The sequence below is a fragment of the Heterodontus francisci genome, chromosome 34 (genome assembly GCF_036365525.1).
Source record: "Heterodontus francisci isolate sHetFra1 chromosome 34, sHetFra1.hap1, whole genome shotgun sequence".
NCBI classification, from domain to species: Eukaryota; Metazoa; Chordata; class Chondrichthyes; order Heterodontiformes; family Heterodontidae; genus Heterodontus; species Heterodontus francisci.
In genome coordinates, this window is record NC_090404.1 from 16,328,184 (window position 1) to 16,347,768 (window position 19,585).

The 19,585-nt window shown below is 56.3% G+C and overlaps 1 protein-coding gene across 1 annotated transcript in view; it reads right to left on the bottom strand.

Annotated features, from left to right (window-relative positions):
• The window catches only part of LOC137348672 (FH1/FH2 domain-containing protein 3-like), a 55,372-nt gene that overhangs the window by 654 nt on the left and 35,133 nt on the right, over positions 1–19,585 (bottom strand). Inside the window, exons 3-7 of the mRNA XM_068013931.1 lie at positions 18,133–18,315; positions 15,525–15,644; positions 3,648–3,809; positions 1,652–1,842; positions 202–376 (exon numbers count right to left, since the gene is read on the bottom strand). Of these exons, the coding sequence (XP_067870032.1) occupies positions 202–376; positions 1,652–1,842; positions 3,648–3,809; positions 15,525–15,644; positions 18,133–18,315 (831 nt within the window). The remainder of the gene's footprint in view (positions 1–201; positions 377–1,651; positions 1,843–3,647; positions 3,810–15,524; positions 15,645–18,132; positions 18,316–19,585) is intronic.

The window sequence follows — 19,585 nt, forward strand, 5'->3', positions numbered from 1 at the left end:
TCTCCCTGCCTCTCCATCTCTCTCTGCCCCTCCATCTGTCTCTCTGCCCCTCCATCTGTCTCTCTGCCCCTCCATCTCTCTCTCTGCCCCTCCATCTGTCTCTCTGCCTCTCCATCTGTCTCTCTGCCTGTCTCTCTCTCTCTCTCCACTACGCCCTCTGACACACATTCTTCCTCCCCCCCCACACACACTGTGACAAACCTCTTGCTGCAGTCTCTCCTTCTCCCTCTCCTGCCTCTCCTTCTGCTGCAGGAGCAGGGCCCGGGTCGTGCGATACTCCAGGGCGAAGTCACTGATGAGCTTACAGAACTTGCCGACCGTCATCTTCCGAACGCTGGAGCTCGGGTAGCCGAAGTACAGGAGGAAAGAGTGGAACCTGCAATGGAAGGAGAGGGGGCGGCATGGGACCCACTTTACTGACTCAATGACCTTTCACCGCGTCCCCATCCTTCCCCACACAGAATCAGACCCAGACCCGGGCAGAGGGCGACGAAGGTCTCCTCTCTCTCAGTAGGGGGGAGGCGGTTGTTTTGCGGTGGGGGGGGGGGGGCAGAGAGGGGCGGAAACTACTCACAAGCTCAGAAGGCAACTCGGGCAGAGGGAGGCCCATTCGGTTCAGCGAAATCCATCATCCGTCCCCGTACTAATGTCAGCTTACTCATGCCTCGGAGGCGCACGGTTATGGGCTCAGTTCCCACTCAAGGACTTGAGGCCCCAGTGCAGGACCGAGGGAGCGCTGCACTGTCGGAGGTGCCGTCTTTCAGATGGGACGTTAAAACTGAGGCTCCGTCTGCCCTGTCGGGCGATATCAAAGATCCCACTGTTTGGGAGAGGGGGGGGTGGGGGTGAAGAGGGTGTGGGGGGGGTGGGGGAAGTAAGGCCCTGGCGAGTAGGCGTGTGAGGTTCGGGGGGAAGGGAGAACCACGGAGTTGTAGGTTTGGCCGGCGGGGGGTCCTCCATGGGCCACAGATTGCCCAGGAGGGAGGGAAACCCCTCCCTCGATCCCACAGGAAGGGAGCCTCATTTTACGAGGCGCCCTCGTCGCGTGGCGGAGGCAACCCTCCCTCGCTACTTATGAGATCCTGGTGGCAGCAGGAAGAGGCTTGGCAACGGGCCCTCTGACCCCACCTCGGGGTGGGGGGGGGGGGGGAGGGGGGACCCACAAACTCCTGTCTAGGCCCAACACTCCTGCTGCTGAGGGAGAGCTGCAGGGACTTTTGGAGGAGAGGTTAAAACCGAGCGCCTCACCAGCCCTCACAGGGGGAGGGGAAAGATCCCACGGCCACTATTGGAGGAGGGGGCAGGGGGGCGGCGGGTGTTCCCCCTCGGCGCCCTGTGACCAATATCTCTCCCTCAGCCAGTTCCGCCAAATACCTGGTCACTGATCACATTGCTGTCTGTGGGATCTTGCTGTGCGGAAGTAGGCTGCTGCTTTTCCTACCTCACAACAGCGACCCCACCTCAGAAGTACTTCATCGGGCTGCAAAGCGCTTGGAAAAAAAAAAAGTAGGCTTGAAAACACTTCAAAATCCGACAGGCCTTTGAAATTGGTCGCCAATTCAAGTAGGCCTCAGCCTACCGGGGAGTCGGCCTCCAAGGCTCAACATCCCAAAAGGCGATGAGGAGGGGACATGAACTGTCACGCGCCTACCTGTTCCTTATCCGCCTCTGGACTGCTTTCAGGATGATGATCCGCTGGACACACTCGTGCAGGAAGGCTGGAGTCTTGCTTTTGAAGACCGGACTGCCGTCTCTCTTGGCGATGGCCTTCAGGTGGTCCCATGCTGCCTTGCAGTTGTGCTCCAGTTGTGTCAGTTCGGTCTGGAGTTGGGTGAAGTCAACCTGAGATGGCAGAGAGGGCAAAGGTTAACCCCCCCCCCCCCCGCCGGGGAGGGGGGGGTCTCTCAGCATGTGGCGTGACATGGTGTGGCTTGATGGGTAGAGGGTCAGAGAAAGAGAGGGCAAAGGTTAACCCCCTACGATGCCAAAGTGTAACACGTAGAGGAACATGGAGTCGGCCGTGTTGAGGGAGGGAGATATAGGAAAGAGAGAGAGAGGGTCTCACAGTGTGTGGCATGATGTGATGGGCAGAAGGAGAAGAGAAAGAGGGAGGAGAGACAGAAAAAGAGTGAGGGAAGGCGTAGATGGCAGAGGCAGAGACAACAACAACAAAGTGGATTTATCCAGTGTCCCAAGGTGTTTCACAGGAGCGATTATCAAACATAATTTGACATAAGAAGATATTAGGTCAGGTGACCAAAAGCTCGGTCAAGGTCGTCGGTTTTAAAGGAACGTCTTAAAGGAGGAGAGAGTGGGGTGCAGAGAGGCGGAGAGGTTCAGGGAGGGAATTCCAGAGCTCGGGGCCCAGGCAGCTGAAGGCACAGCCGCCAATGGTGGAGCGATTAAAATCGGGGGACGCTCGAGAGGCCGGAATTGGAGGAGGGCTCGGAGATCTCGGAGGGTCGTGAGGCTGGAGGAGGTTACAGAGATAGGGAGGGAGGCGAGGCCACGGAGGGAGTTGAAAACAGGGATGAGAATTTTAAAATCGAGGCGGTGCTTAGCGAGAGAGAGAGACAGAGAGAAAAAAGACAGAGAGAGAGGGAACGAGACAGGGAGACAGAAGTAGAGAGAGAGATAGTGAGAGAGGGGAGAAAGAGAGAGAGAGAGAGAGAGAGAGAGCCAGGGCTGGATTTTGTGTAGGAGGTGGGGGAGAAGGGGGGGAAACCCCGCCGGAGCAATCTTCCGGTATTTTTCAAAGTTTCAGGAGGTGAAATCCCGGAACCCCTTAAAGGCGGGAATCCCGCCTCCAAGAACTGCCAGCCAATCAGAGGGTACTGCAGAGGCCTCGGACCCAGGCCCTGTGGTGGATCCCCGGATGGAAGGCAGTTGAGGCGGGGTCTCCAGAGCCTGTCCGGGAGGCCCCAGCAAGAGTAGGTGTGGTGTGGTGGTGGTCTTGCAGCCCACTTGGGGGAGAGGTGCTCCCAGGGGGTGAATTGGTTCCGGGTGGGGGGTCCTTCATGTGCCACAAATTGCCCGTGGAGGAGGGACACCGCCCCCCCCTCCCCTTTCAAGGGAGGGAGGGCGCCTCGTTTTACAAGGCATCCTCCCCATGAGGCAGAGGGACACCCCCCTCCCCCCTGCCGGGAGGAGGTCCCATAACTGGCCGTTACATTGTCGATCGTTGTATAAAAAACCCCATCTGCTTCACCGATGTCCTTTAGAGAAGGAAATCTGCTGTCCTTACCCGGTCTGGCCTACATGTGACTCGAGGCCCACAGCAATGTGGTTGACTCTGAACTGCCCTCTGAAATGGCCCAGCGAGCCACTCAGTTGTCGAGGGCAGTTAGGGACGGGCGACAAATGCCGGTCTTGCCAGTGACGCCCACGACCCACAAACGAATAACCAAAAAAAAAAAAGGCCACTCAACGGCCTCAATTGGCCTCTGGGCGGGAAGGCCGCAGTCGGCCTATCCCGCCCCGTAAAATCCCGGCCCACGGAGCGGGAAGGAGGCAGAAAGGGAATGAGAAGCGGGGAGAGGCGAATAGAGAGTTAACTTGACGTAAGGCGGACCTAGAACAACGAGACAGACGGGCGATAGACGGATCAAGGAAGAGAGGGTGGCCGAGGGAGAGACGACGAGGTTTACCTTGGCCGACTGAGTGACGGCTGTGATCTCCGAGTACAGGTCAGTGGTGTCAGGGAAGCTCTGCATGATAATGGAGCAGGCGTGGTGGAGCAGAGGCCGCTTGTGAACCGTGTCCTTCACCCCCGGCACTTTCTCGAGGTAGCTCAGCTCAAACCCCTTCGCCTGCAGCAGGGACGAAGAAAACAACAGCCTGGGCAAAGGGAAACAGTCCGAGAGGTTCAGACGCCGACAGCGTGGGCTGGGTCAGTCCCAATCCCTCCTCCGGCAGCAGGATACACTCCAGGCCTCAAGCCTGCAAACCAGGCCCGAGGTTAGGGTCATGTCAAGGTTATGGTACTGGGCACATAATCCACAGGCCGAGAGGACTCGTCCAGCAAACTGGATTACTGATCCCGAGGCCAGGAATACTGATCCCGAGGTCTGTATTACTGATCCCGAGGTCTGTATTACTGATCCCGAGGCCAGGAATACTGATCCCGAGGCCAGGAATACTGATCCTCAGATGAGGATCACTGATCCCGAGGGCAGGATCACTGATCCCGAGGCCAGGAATACTGATCCCGAGGTCTGGATTACTGATCCCGAGGGCAGGATTACTGATCCCGAGGGCAGGATTACTGATCCCGAGGCCAGGAATACTGATCCCGAGGCCAGGAATACTGATCCCGAGGTCTGTATTACTGATCCCGAGGGCAGGAATACTGATCCCGAGGTCTGTATTACTGATCCCGAGGCCAGGAATACTGATCCTCAGATGAGGATCACTGATCCCGAGGCCAGGATGAACTGATCCCGAGGCCAGGATGAACTGATCCTCAGACGAGGATTAACTGATCCCGAGGCCAGGATTAACTGATCCCGAGGCCAGGAATACTGATCCCGAGGCCAGGAATACTGATCCCGAGGCCAGGATCACTGACCCTGTGACCGGGAATACTGATCCCGAGGGCAGGAATACTGATCCCGAGGTCTGTATTACTGATCCCGAGGCCAGGAATACTGATCCCGAGGCCAGGAATACTGATCCCGAGGCCAGGATCACTGACCCTGTGACCGGGAATACTGATCCCGAGGCCAGGAATACTGATCCTCAGACGAGGATTAACTGATCCCGAGGCCAGGATTAACTGATCCCGAGGCCAGGATCACTGATCCCGAGGCCTCCCGAGGCCAGGATTGCTGATCCCGAGTCCTGGATCACTGATGCCGAGGTCTGGATCACTGTTGCCGAGATTACTGAACCCGAGGCCGGGAATACTGATCCCGAGGCCAGGAATACTGATCCCGATGCCAGGATCACTGACCCTGTGACCGGGAATACTGATCCCGAGGCCAGGAATACTGATCCCGAGACCAGGATCACTGACCCTGTGACCGGGAATACTGATCCCGAGGCCAGGATTAATGATCCCGAGGCCAGGATCACTGATCCCGATGCCAGGATCACTGACCCTGTGACCGGGAATACTGATCCCGAGGCCAGGATTAATGATCCCGAGAACATAAATTGAAATCACCATGCAGCAGACTGAAAATTGAAATTGTAATTAATTATCTCGGAAATAGATATCCTGATGCAGAAAAATGTTATCATGAAGTTGTTGGCGCATGGGAAAATCAAGTTGGTGTCCCGAGAGGGAAAGGAAACCAACCGCCCTTTGTCTGGTCCGAAAAGTGACTCCAGTCCCAGACCAATCCCATTTTCTTTTCTAACCCCGAGCTGTACCTGTCCTGGGAGTGTTTGATGGGGACAGTGTCGAGGGAGCTTTACTCTGTCTCTAACCCCTGTTTTTTTTTTTTTTTAATTTTTTTTTGTAGAGTGAACTTTACTCTGTATCTAACGCCCGTTTTTTTTTAAGGTGGCCTTTATACCCCAGGCCCCTTTTATATTTTTCACATCGAGGGGGCCTTTATTCCTCAGGCCCCCCTTTATGTACATATTTACAGTTTTAAAATAACTTTATTAAAACCAGATAAATCAACAAAAAACTCAAATTAAAATGCCATTCTCGGCGTCGACGATGCACTCCAGTCCCTGCGGTGCCCACCGGTCGCGGAAGGCCTCAAGCGCACCGGCGGACACCGCGTGCTCCTTCTCCAGGGACACCCGGGCGCGAACGTAACCGCGGAAGAGGGGCAGGCAATCGGGGAGGACGGACCCCCCGACGGCCCGCAACCTGGACCTGTGAATTGCCACCTTGGCCAGGCCCATGAGCAGACCGACGAGGAGATCCTCCTCCCGGCCCAAGCCCCTCCGCACCGGGTGCCCAAAGATCAGGAGCGTGGGACTGAAGTGCAGCCAGAATTTGAGGAGCAGCCCCATCAGGTACTCAAATAGGGGCTGCAACCTCGCACACTCCGTGTAAACGTGGAACACGGACTCGTCCAGGCCGCAGAAAGTACAGGTGGCCTGGGAGTCCGTGAACCTACTTAAAAGCCTATTGCACGGGACTGCTCTGTGCAGCACCCTCCACCCCAGGTCCCCGATGTAAAGGGGGAAGACTCCCGCGTAGAGAGACCTCCATCGGGGTTTCCCCTCGCCGCCAGATGGCAACGCGGACCGCCAGGGCGTGTCCGGCCGGCTGACGAGGGCGAGGAAGTGGAGAGTGTGCAGGAGCAGCCCGTACAGGAAACCCCTCCGCGCCGATTGGAATGGCACGGAGGGCATTTCCGAGAGGCGGCTCGGGTTGTGCGGGACCGGCTCCCGAGGAGGGTTTCGGGGCCTGGGTCAGATGAGCAGTTCCGGCCGAGCGGGGGTCAGCTCGGCCGGGATCGCTCCGCACTCCCGAGCCCCCTCGCCACCCGCAGTGAGGGGCGTCCCGGGGGTTTCGGCTACTCCTCCGCCCGCCGGACCGTCCCCGGAGTCGGCCGCCCGGACAGCCGAGGCGCTCTCCTCTGCCGGCGGGGGAGCGCCCTGACTGGAGGCGACCATGTTCCAGACTCGGAAAAGATCCCGGTAAAAGACAGGCAACTCCCTCAGAGAGGCGCAGCTAACGGACTCCACCGGGAGCTGTGTGTCGTCTTGAAGGCAGTGACACTGGCGGAAAAAATACGTCGCCAGCGCACACCATCTGGGAGGACGCACCTCCCTGCACCTCAGGGCCCTGTGTTATTTCTGTGGAGGGGTGCCTTCTCCTCTTTTTCCCACTGGGGAGCGGAGGCTCAGAGACCTCCATGTCATCAGAGGCCTCCGCCTCCACACCCTTTTTTTCCTTTTTAGTCACCCTGGGCCTGAGCCCAGCCCTGGGACAGGTGGATTCCATGGGAATGGGCTTTGGGCTGAGCTCAGGCTCGGGTTGAGTCAAAGTGTCCAGGGGACGCGCCTCATGATGTTTCTTTTTTCCCCGCGTCTTCCTTCCGCTCGGACGAACGCTCCCCTCCCCGCCCGAGGCTGTGAAAACCACAGCCCCCGGAACCGACTGAGCGGTGTCTATTGGATGTGTTGGGGGAGTGGGAGGAGGTACTGTGGAACCACCTTGGGCCGCCGAGGTGGAGCTGGCGGCCGGGAGGTTGGGGCAGTTCTTACGAACATGCCCCACCCCCTTGCAGACGTGGCACCGCGCCCCGTCCGAGGTCCAAAAGACGCGGTAGGCCGTCCCCTGGAACTCTATACTGAAGTGGCCCTCCAAGACCGCCTCCCGCGCCAACTGCATGAATAGCTGGCGGCGGAAGGAGTAGACATGTCGGAGGCTGTGCTCCCGAAGACCGAGCGTGACCGGGGTGATCCCTGACCTCACCTCCCCCAGATGGTGTAGGTGGGGGAGGAGGAGCTCATCAGGAATGAAGGGTGGGACGTTCGACAAGGTTACCCGATGTGCAGTGGCCCCCAGAGGGTCCACTGGCAGGAAAATCCCACCCACTGTGAGCCCCGTACTTAGGGCGAGGGACACAGCCCGCTCGGTCTTCAGGAAGAACACAGCCTTCCCATACATCTTTGAGGCTGCATCAATGGCCGAGGGGCTGACAACCACGGCCATTGCCTTAACACAAGCGTCAATAGTCATATTAGGATGGGTGTAACTCTTCTCCCCATGCTTTGATAAGATTTTAAATGGTGACGGGGCCACAGGAGCAGCTGTCGCAGCTGCTGCAGCATAGGAGGGCCCTGCCACCGGAGAGGACTGAGAAGTCATGGGGTAGAAGAGTTACAGGCACTTTGTTGAGAGCAAAAAAAAAGAAAAGAGCAAATACAATAAATCAAAAATGTAACACTTAAAGGATGTAGCACAGGGGAAAAGGCTGAGGGAGAGGAAGGCCAAGAGGAATCAGTCTTTGTTAGTATTGCACAAGTCTTGTAGCTGGTCTTCCAGTTGGGAGGGGGGGGTGGGGTGATGTCTTCACCTGGGTCAGCTGTAAGCTGCCCAGGCACACGCCTCCTTCGATGTTCAGATAATAAGTCTCTTCACCTGGGCAGCTCCAGCTGTCCCAGGCTTAGTAGTTGGGGTGGGGAGGGAGCTCCCTATCCAAAGATGTTAAACACAGGAGCTCCCTATTGAACAATACAGCCCCACCCAAGGTCTTCAGGTCTCTTCTTTCCCCCACCCCCAACAATCAATGAAAAAGACTTCAGGATAAAACAAACTCACAAAAAGAGCTTCCAGTTCTTTGCCTTCCTTCCTTTGTTGAAATTTGGAAAAAACTTTTGTTTCAGTTTGAGTCTCCCTCTTGCAGCAGTCACACAGCCTGCAGCCTCCAACCTCTGCACTCAGCCACAGTCAGCTGCACCTCGTTGATGTACTCAGGATCCCAAATCAGAGAGCAGCCAATCCCCGTTTTTTTTTTTTTTTGTTTGATGGGGGACAGTGTAGAGGGAGCTTTACTCTGTATCTAACCCCCCGTTTTTTTTTTTTTGTTTTTTTTTCCACAAGGTGACCTTTATACCCCAGGCCCCTTTTATATTTTTCACATCGAGGGGGCCTTTATCCCTCAGGCCCCCTTTATGTACATATTTACAGTTTTAAAATAACTTTATTAAAACAGATAAATAAACAAAAAACTCAAATTAAAATGCCATTCTCGGCGTCGACGATGCACTCCAGTCCCTGCGGTGCCCACCGGTCGCGGAAGGCCTCAAGCGTACCGGCGGACACCGCATGCTCCTTTTCCAGGGACACCCGGGCGCGAACGTAACCGCGGAAGAGGGGCAGGCAATCGGGGAGGACGGAACCCTCGACGGCCCGCAACCTGGACCTGTGAATTGCCACCTTGGCCAGGCCCAGGAGCAGACCGACGAGGAGATCCTCCTCCCGGCCCGAGCCCCTCCGCACCGGGTGCCCAAAGATCAGGAGCGTGGGACTGAAGTGCAGCCAGAATTTGAGGAGCAGCCCCTTCAGATACTCAAATAGGGGCTGCAACCTCGCACACTCCGTATAAATGTGGAACACGGACTCGTCCAGGCCGCAGAAAGTACAGCTGGCCTGGGAGTCCGTGAACCTACTTAAAAGCCTATTGCACGGGACTGCTCTGTGCAGCACCCTCCACCCCAGGTCCCCGATGTAAAGGGGGAGGACTCCCGCGTAGAGAGACCTCCATCGGGGTTTCCCCTCGCCGCCAGATGGCAACGCGGACCGCCAGGGCGTGTCCGGCCGGCTGACGAGGGCGAGGAAGTGGAGAGTGTGCAGGAGCAGCCCGTACAGGAAACCCCTCCGCGCCGATTGGAATGGCACGGAGGGCATTCCCGAGAGGCGGCTCGGGTTGTGCGGGACCGGCTCCCGAGGAGGGTTTCGGGGCCTGGGTCCGATGAGCAGTTCCGGCCCAGCGGGGGTCAGCTCGGCCGGGATCGCTCCGCACTCCCGAGCCCCCTCGCCACCCGCAGTGAGGGGCGTCCCGGGGGTTTCGGCTACTCCTCCGCCCGCCGGACCGTCCCCGGAGTCGGCCGCCCGGACAGCCGAGGCGCTCTCCTCCGCCGGCGGGGGAGCGCCCTGACTGGAGGCGACCATGTTCCAGACTCGGAAAAGATCCCGGTAAAAGACAGGCAACTCCCTCAGAGAGGCGCGGCTAACGGACTCCACCGGGAGCTGCGTGTCGTCTTGAAGGCAGTGACACTGGCGGAAAAAATACGTCGCCAGCGCACACCATCTGGGAGGACGCTCGACGTACAGGTATCTCTGCAGGGTCCGAAGGCGGAGAGTCGCAGCCTGGGTGCGGACGCACACCAGCGACTGACCGCCCTCCTCGATCGGGAGACTCAGGACCGCGGCAGAGACCCAGTGTTTCCTCTTGCCCCAGAAGAAATCGACGAGTTTCTTCTGGATCTTGGTGGCAAATACAGGGGGCGGGGCCAAAGTGACCAACCGGTACCACAGCATGGAGGCCACCAGTTGGTTTATGACCAACGCTCGGCCCCTGTAGGAAAGCACTCGGAGCAGTCCTGTCCAGCGCCCCAGCCGAGCGGTGACTTTCGCCTCCAACTCCTGCCAGTTTGCCGGCCAGGCTTCCTCAGCGGGGCTAAGGTGGACTCCCAGATAGAGGAGGTGCGTGGTGCTCCACGCAAAAGGTGTCATCTCCTCCGGCAGGGAGTCCACCCGCCACTGACCAACCAGGAGTCCGGAACATTTCTCCCAATTGATCCTCGCGGAGGACGCGGCAGAAAAGGTCTGCTGGCAGTCGCGCATCCTCCGCAAGTCAACGGGATCTGTGATTGCGAGGAGCACGTCGTCGGCGTAAGCCGAGAGGACGACCCGCATGGCCGGCTCGCGCAGAGCCAATCCCGTCAACCTCCTGCGAAGCAGGCACAGGAAGGGCTCCACACAGATGGTATACAATTGGCCGGACATGGGGCATCCCTGACGCACTCCTCTCCCAAATCGAAGGGGCGCCGTCAAGGACCCGTTAACTTTGACTAGACACTCTGCGGCGGCGTATAAAAGTCGGACCCGGGCCACGAAATGCGGCCCGAGTCCGAAAGCGCGCAGAGTCCCGAAAAGGTAATCGTGATCCACCCTGTCGAACGCCTTCTCCTGATCGAGGGAGAGAAAGGCGACCGACTGACCAGTCCTCTGGGAAAGATGGATCAGGTCCCGGACCAGGTGGATGTTGTCCTGGATGGACCGGCCCGGGACCGTGTAGGACTGGTCGGGGTGGATCATGTGGGCCAGCACGGAGCCCAGGCGGGTAGACATAGCCCGGGCAAAGATCTTATAATCCGTGCTGAGGAGGGAGACCGGACGCCAGTTTTTAAGCAGGCGGAGATCGCCCCTCTTCGGCAGCAGGACGATGACCGCCCTGCGCCACGAGAGGGGCATCTCCCCGGTCGCCAGGCTTTCCCCCAGGACCCGCGCGTAATCGTCCCCCAGGACGTCCCAGAACACCCTGAGGAACTCCACGGTCAACCCATCCAGCCCTGGGGATTTGCCCCTCGAGAGCTGGTGGAGGGCGCCAGTCAGCTCCGCCAACGTGAGCGGAGCCTCCAATCCGTCGGCGCCCTCCGGGCTGACCTGCGGCAGGTCCTCCCACAAAACTCTGCGCGCATCCTCGCTGGACGGATCCGGAGAGAACAACGCACTGTAATACGTCCGGACCAGGAGGCCCATTCCCTCCGGATCCGTGATGGAGGATCCGTCGTCGGCCAGCAGCTCGACGAGCTGCTTACGGACCCCCCGCCATTTTTCCAGCGAGTAGAAGAAGGGTGAGGCGCGGTCCAAATCTTCCAGGTTCTGGATCCGCGACCTCACGTACGCGCCTCGGGACCCTATGAGCTGCAGGTTCCTCAGCGCGCCCTTCTTCTCTTTGTACGCCTGCCACAGGGCCGGGTCCGCGACGGCATGACCGAGGCGGGATTCCAAGTCGAGCACCTCCCTCTCAAGGCGCCCGACTTCGGCTTCACGCCTCTTGGTCGACCCCTTCGCGTACTCCTGACAGAAGACGCGGATGTGAGTCTTGCCCACATCCCACCATAGCCTCAAGGAGGGGAAGCCCCCCTGCTTCCTTCTCCAGTCGGCCCAGAATCGACAGAACGAGTCCCGAAATCGCACGTCCTCCAGCAGCCGGTTGTTAAAGTGCCAGTACGCGGACCCCGCCCACGTGCGGAGCGGAGTGAACTCCGCCCACACCAGGCGGTGGTCCGAGCACGGCACCAGCCGCATGGAGGCCGCCGAGACGCGGGAGACGTACGCCTGCGAAATGTAGAGGCGGTCGATTCGCGACCCCCCTCCTCCAGACCTCCACGTGAAGGCGCTGGAGTCGGGATGGAGATTCCGCCAGACGTCCACCAAGTTAAGGGAGCTGATCAGTCCCCTCAACTTCTCCACCGACGCTTGGCCGCGCTGGGGACCGGAGCGATCCCCCACCTCGAGGGTGCAGTTAAAATCCCCCCCGAGGATGATGCACTCGCCGCTATCGATGGAGCTCAAGAGAGCGGACACTTCTTCAAAGAAGCGCGCTTGCAAAGCGCCGGGCCTGGGCGCGTACACGTTCACAAAGTGGAGCGGCACGCTACCCAGGCGAACGGCGAGGTGGAGCAAGCGGCCCGGCACTAGCTCCTTGACCCCCAAGATCTCCGGCTGAAAAGTCGGGGCCAACAAGATAGCCACCCCACTAGAAATAGGGGTGAGGTGACTCATGTAGACCCCACCCTGCCACTCCAGGAGCCAGGTGGCTTCGTCTCCCGGAACGGTGTGGGTTTCCTGCAGAAAGCTCACCGCGTATCTCCCTTCCCTAAGGACTGAGAGATTGTGAAATCTGCGGTGAGCCCCTCTGCTGCCGTTGATGTTGAGGCTGGCTATGGTTATCTTCATGTCAAAGGTACGTAAAACCCGTCACCAACAGCTCACTGTGAGGAGGGAGTGGAAGTGCACCTGGCCCTCCACTCCCCCAGCAACCCATTGAGGAACACATTAAAACGGCGCCTCTCAACCAGTTTCACGTCCGCGCGCTTGCCCGCTATCTTAAGGGCGGCACGGACGGACTGGATGATCAGCGCCAGATTCGACCAACGGTCGAGGGCCAGCTGAACTTTATTGCGGCAACCTCTGCAAGCCGCGAGGAAATCCCGGAGTTCCGCCGTGGGGATGAGAGGAGATTCGGTGGGAGGCACGAGGGACTCCACCACCTCACTGGCGATGGAATCAAGATCATCCTCCGTGCCCCGCACCGAATCCCCATCCTCCTCCGGGTCGTCACCGCCAGCGGCCGACACACCCACCACACACTGTGGGGCGGACGTCCCGGCCGCGCCAGCTGGTCCCGCCTCCGTCACGATCCCACCCCCAGGATCGATGGCGGAGGAGTCCTCTCTGGGTTCTATTGTGAAACTGGAGCCTGTAGGCACCAGCGGTTCAGGACCCCCCTCCACCTCCATCCCCAGGCCAATGACTGGTCCAGGGGAGACAGAAGTTCCGGACTCCGGGAAACCAGCCGGAGCCGAGACTGGAGGCGGCGAGAGGAGGCCATCTCCCGCTCCGCCAGCACCCACAGGCCCAGCAGATGGGGCAGCATTCTCAGTTATAACTGGGTCGGGTGTCTCCTGGTTGGTGGTGGACTCCGGCTGGGAGGCCCAGCCCTCTGGGGCCTCGCCCTCCCCTTCATTCAGGACACCCGACCCAGTAGCAGTGGCGGAATGGGCGGTTTCCCCAGGCTCCCCCACCACAAGCAGGGCCCCACTTACTCCTTCAGGAGGGGCCTCACGTACCGGGGCCATCCCCTCCCCTCCATCCTGAGGAATAGGGAGCACCTGCCCGGACTTTGCAGCCTTGGTGGTGGCGGTAGGGGGCACCTGAGGACCAGAAACAGGAGGCAGCTCCCCTCCAACAGATGGGCCCTGCACCTCAGGGCCCTGTGTTATTTCTGTGGAGGGGTGCCTTCTCCTCTTTTTCGCACTTGGGCGCGGAGACTCAGAGACCTCCATGTCATCAGAGGCCTCCGCCTCCGCACCCTTTTTTCCTTTTTTCGTCACCCTGGGCCTGAGCCCAGCCCTGGGACAGGTGGATTCCATGGGAATGGGCTTTGGGCTGAGCTCAGGCTCGGGTTGAGTCAAAGTGTCCAGGGGACGCGCCTCACGATGTTTCTTTTTTCCCCGCGTCTTCCTTCCGCTCGGACGGACGCTCCCCTCCCCGCCAGAGGCTGTGAAAACCACAGCCTCCGGAACCGACTGAGCGGTGTCTGTTGGATGTGCGGGGGGAGTGGGAGGAGGTGCTGTGGAACCACTCTGGGCCGCCGAGGTGGAGCTGGCGGCCGGGAGGTTGGGGCAGTTCTTCCGAACATGCCCCACCCCCTTGCAGACGTGGCACCGCGCCCCGTCCGAGGTCCAAAAGACGCGGTAGGCCGTCCCCTGGAACTCCACATTAAATTGGCCCTCCGTGTCCTCCTCCCGCGCCAGCTGCATAAATAACTGGCGGCGGAAGGAGTAGACATGTTGGAGGCTGTGCTCCCGAAGACCAAGCCGGACTGGGGTGATCCCCGACCTCACCTCCCCCAGATGGTGCAGGTGGGGGAGGAGGAGCTCACTGGGAATGAAGGGTGGGACGTTGGACAACATTATCCGATGCGCAGTGGCCCCCAGAGGGTCCACTGGCAGGAAGGTCCCCCCCACAGTGAGCCCTTTACTCAGGGCCAGGGACACCGCCCGCTCGGTCTTCAAAAAGAACACAGCCTTCCCATACATCTTTGAGGCCGCAACAATGGCCGAGGGGCCGACAACCACGGCCATTGCCTTAACGCAGGCCTCAATAGACATGTTGGGGTGGGGATAGCTCTTCACCCCATGGCTGCATGTCAATAATTTAAAGGGTGACGGGGCCACGTGGGCAGCCACAGAAGCTGCAGCTGCGTAGGTAGTAGAGGGCCCCGCCACCGGTGATGAAGGGCTTGCCATGGGTCCAAGAGCTAAACCCACCCCAAATTGTGGACTTGCACACTAAATAACAGATTCACAGAAAAATTTGAAAAGACAAACAAACAAACAACAGGTTAGTGGAGAGGCTGAGGTAATAGAGGAGAGGCAAAGGCAGGCTGGAAGGGATGACTTGCTTTCTGGAGGTGGTGCTCACAGTACACTTAAAACAGTCTTTGAAGTTGGTCTTCCGGTCTTCTGGTTGGGGGAGTCGTCTTCACCTGGGTCAGCTGAAGCTGCCCAGGCACTATCTATCCCCTTCCGTTTGTTTAGCTGGGCAGCTTCAGCTGACCCAGGCTTGGCAATTGGGGTGGGGAGGGAGCTTCCCTGTGTGCTTTTGCAGCAGCACAGACTCCTGTTGAATTGGCAGCCCCACCCCTTGTTGTTCCAGCCACTTGTTCCTCCCCCAACAGTCCAAAGTAAATTACTGGTGTTCAGCACCCACCTCCAGACAAAGCCTTGTTTCCAACAAAAAAAGAATGTCACTTTCTTCTCTTTTAAAGGTGATTGTTGTTGGAGTTTTCCTCTGCTTGTTTGTAGAAGCTCTCCCTTGCTCAGTGTAGCTCCTCTCTCCACCTCTGCAACCTCCAACTGCCACCGGCACTCTCAGCTGCACCTCGTTGATGCACTCAGGCTCCCAAATCAGTGGGCAGCCAATCCCAGTGCTGTACCTGTCCTGGGAGTGTTTGACGGAGACAGTGTAGAGGGAGCTTTACTCTGTATCTAACCCCCGTACTGTACCTGTCCTGGGAGTGTTTGATGGAGACAGTGTAGAGGGAGCTTTACTCTGTATCTAACCCCCGTACTGTACCTGTCCTGGGAGTGTTTGATGGGGACAGTGTAGAGGGAGCTTTACTCTGTATCTAACCCTGTGCTGTACCTGTCCTGGGAAAACCAGCTGGGACTGTCGTGACCTCAGGGACATTGCTGAGCACAAAATTCAAATTAATATTCACTGGCAAAGCAGAATCATGAGCTAGCACACGTCCTGTTTTCACGCGACAAACAGGAAGAGGACCGTGACGGCAGATAAGTCAATGTTCTCTTACATTTACGCCATTCAGGAAGTTCCCAATAGCCAGCAGCGTTGCTAAGATACAGTGGAAGGTCCTGTTGCCGGCCAGTTGTTCCATCGCCAGCTTCAGGTTAAACAGGGGCACCGCAATGTCCTAAAAACCGATGGACAGAACATTAGAACAGGGCACATAGGAATAGCTCTGATATAACCCACACCCCTCACTGTAACACTCTCTGATATATCCCACACCCCTCACTGTAACACTCTCTGATATATCCCACACCCCTCACTGTAACACTCTCTGATATAACCCACACCCCTCACTGTAACACTCTCTGATATAACCCACACCCCTCACTGTAACACTCTCTGATATATCTCACACCCCTCACTGTAACACTCTCTGATATATCCCACACCCCCACTGTAACACTCTCTGATATATCCCACACCCCTCACTGTAACACTCTCTGATATATCCCACACCCCTCACTGTAACACTCTCTGATATATCCCACACCCCTCACTGTAACACTCTCTGATATATCCCACATCCCTCACTGTAACACTCTCTGATATATCTCACACCCCTCACTGTAACACTCTCTGATATATCCCACACCCCCACTGTAACACTCTCTGATATATCCCACACCCCTCACTGTAACACACTCTGATATATCCCACATCCCTCACTGTAACACTCTCTGATATATCCCACACACCTCACTGTAACACTCTCTGATATATCCCACACCCCTCACTGTAACACTCTCTGATATATCCCACATCCCTCACTGTAACACTCTCTGATATACCCCACACCCCTCACTGTAACACTCTCTGATATATCCCACACCCCTCACTGTAACACTCTCTGATATAACCCACACCCCTCACTGTAACACTCTCTGATATATCCCACACCCCTCACTGTAACACTCTCTGATATATCCCACATCCCTCACTGTAACACTCTCTGATATATCCCACACCCCTCACTGTAACACTCTCTGATATATCCCACACCCCTCACTGTAACACTCTCTGATATAACCCACACCCCTCACTGTAACACTCTCTGATATATCCCACACCCCTCACTGTAACACTCTCTGATATAACCCACACCCCTCACTGTAACACTCTCTGATATATCCCACACCCCTCAATGTAACACTCTCTGATATATCCCACACCCCTCACTGTAACACTCTCTGATATATCCCACATCCCTCACTGTAACACTCTCTGATATATCCCACACCCCTCACTGTAACACTCTCTGATATAACCCACACCCCTCACTGTAACACTCTCTGACATATCCCACACCCCTCACTGTAACACTCTCTGATATATCCCACATCCCTCACTGTAACACTCTCTGACATATCCCACACCCCTCACTGTAACACTCTCTGATATATCCCACATCCCTCACTGTAACACTCTCTGATATATCCCACACCCCTCAATGTAACACTCTCTGACATATCCCACATCCCTCACTGTAACACTCTCTGATATAACCCACACCCCTCACTGTAACACTCTCTGACATATCCCACACCCCTCACTGTAACACTCTTTGATATAACCCACACCCCTCACTGTAACACTCTCTGATATAACCCACACCCCTCACTGTAACACTCTCTGACATATCCCACACCCCTCACTGTAACACTCTCTGATATATCCCACACCCCTCACTGTAACACTCTCTGATAACCCACACCCCTCACTGTAACACTGTCTGACATATCCCACACCCCTCACTGTAACACTCTCTGATATATCCCATACCCCTCACTGTAACACTCTCTGACATATCCCACACCCCTCACTGTAACACTCTCTGATATATCCCATACCCCTCACTGTAACACTCTCTGACATATCCCACACCCCTCACTGTAACACTCTCTGATACATCCCACACCCCTCACTGTCACACTCTCTGATATATCCCACATCCCTCACTGTAACACTCTCTGATATATCCCACATCCCTCACTGTAACACTCTCTGATATATCCCACACCCCTCACTGTAACACTCTCTGATATATCCCACATCCCTCACTGTAACACTCTCTGATATATCCCACACCCCTCACTGTAACACTCTCTGATATATCCCACACCCCTCACTGTAACACTCTCTGATAACCCACACCCCTCACTGTAACACTCTCTGACATATCCCACACCCCTCACTGTAACACTCTCTGACATATCCCACACCCCTCACTGTCACACTCTCTGATATATCCCACATCCCTCACTGTAACACTCTCTGATATATCTCACACCCCTCACTGTAACACTCTCTGATAACCCACACCCCTCACTGTAACACTCTCTGATATATCCCACATCCCTCACTGTAACACTCTCTGATAACCCACACCCCTCACTGTAACACTCTCTGACATATCCCACACCCCTCACTGTAACACTCTCTGATACATCCCACACCCCTCACTGTCACACTCTCTGATATATCCCACACCCCTCACTGTAACACTCTCTGATATATCCCACACCCCTCACTGTAACACTCCGTGCTCTCACTCTCCATCCCTCAGCTCTCCCGCCACCATCACACCGTTTGAAGCTCTGTGTCGACCCCACCTTTTCCATTGTTTCATACTCCATCTTGAACGACCAGAGCTGCAGTCTTGCAGGTAGCTCATTGACGGAGGCCAGTGTTAGAAGGAACTGCTCAGCTGGGCCTAGGGGCAGGTGTGGGCTGGCTTGCTGGGTGTTGCGGATCTTCGCAAGCTCCTTCTCCGTGGGGAGCATTGTGAGCAGTCTCTGCAGGCACAAGGGAGGATCCCGTGGGTTAATGATTCCTGGACTGTCCTTCATTCACTCGGTGCTGGAGGCGCATTTAGTGCACAGCATCTAATCTGCACACACTTGCACACTTGCACACCAACACACACTGACACACACCTGCACACCAACACACACTGACACACACCTACACACCAACGCACACTGACACACACACTCGGTATCACACTTACACACCTACACTCCAACACACACTGACACACACACTCAGTAACACACTTACACATCTACACACCAACACACACTCAGTAACACAATTAAACACCAACACACACTGACAGACACACTCATTAACACACTTACACATCTACACACCAACACACATTGACACACACACTCAGTAACACACTTACACAACAACACACACTTGGTAACACACTTGCACACCAACACACACTCAGTAACACACTTACACACCTGCACAGCAACATACACACTCAGTAACACACTTACACACCTACACAGCAACACACACTGACACACACACTCAGTAACACACATCTACACACCAGCACCCACTGATACACTTACACGCCAGCACACACTGACATACCCACTCATTAACACTCACCTAAACAGCAACCCACACTGACACACACACACACATGCTCACTAACACACACTTACATACCAGCACAGACTGACACACAAACTCACTAACACACACTTACACACCAACACACCTACACACACTGACACATACACTCACTAACACACACCTACACACACTCACTAACACACACACACCTGCACACCAACACACACTGACACACACTCGCTAACAGACACCTACACACCAACACACACACTCACTAACACACACTTACACACCAACACACACTGGCATACGCACTCACTAACACACACTTACAAACCAACACACACTGACACACACACTGACACACACACTCACTAACACACACTTACACACCAACACACATTGACACACATGCTCAATAACACACACTTGCACACCAACTCACACTGACACACACACACACTTACTTACTTACATATCTACACACCAACACACACACAATCACTAACACACACTTACACAGCTACACACCAACACACACTGACACACACGCTCAGTAACATACTTACACACTGATACCCCAACACACACTGACTCACACAGTCACTAAAACACACCTGTACACCAACACCCACTGACACACACAATCACTAACACACTTACACACCTGAACACCAGCACCCACTGACA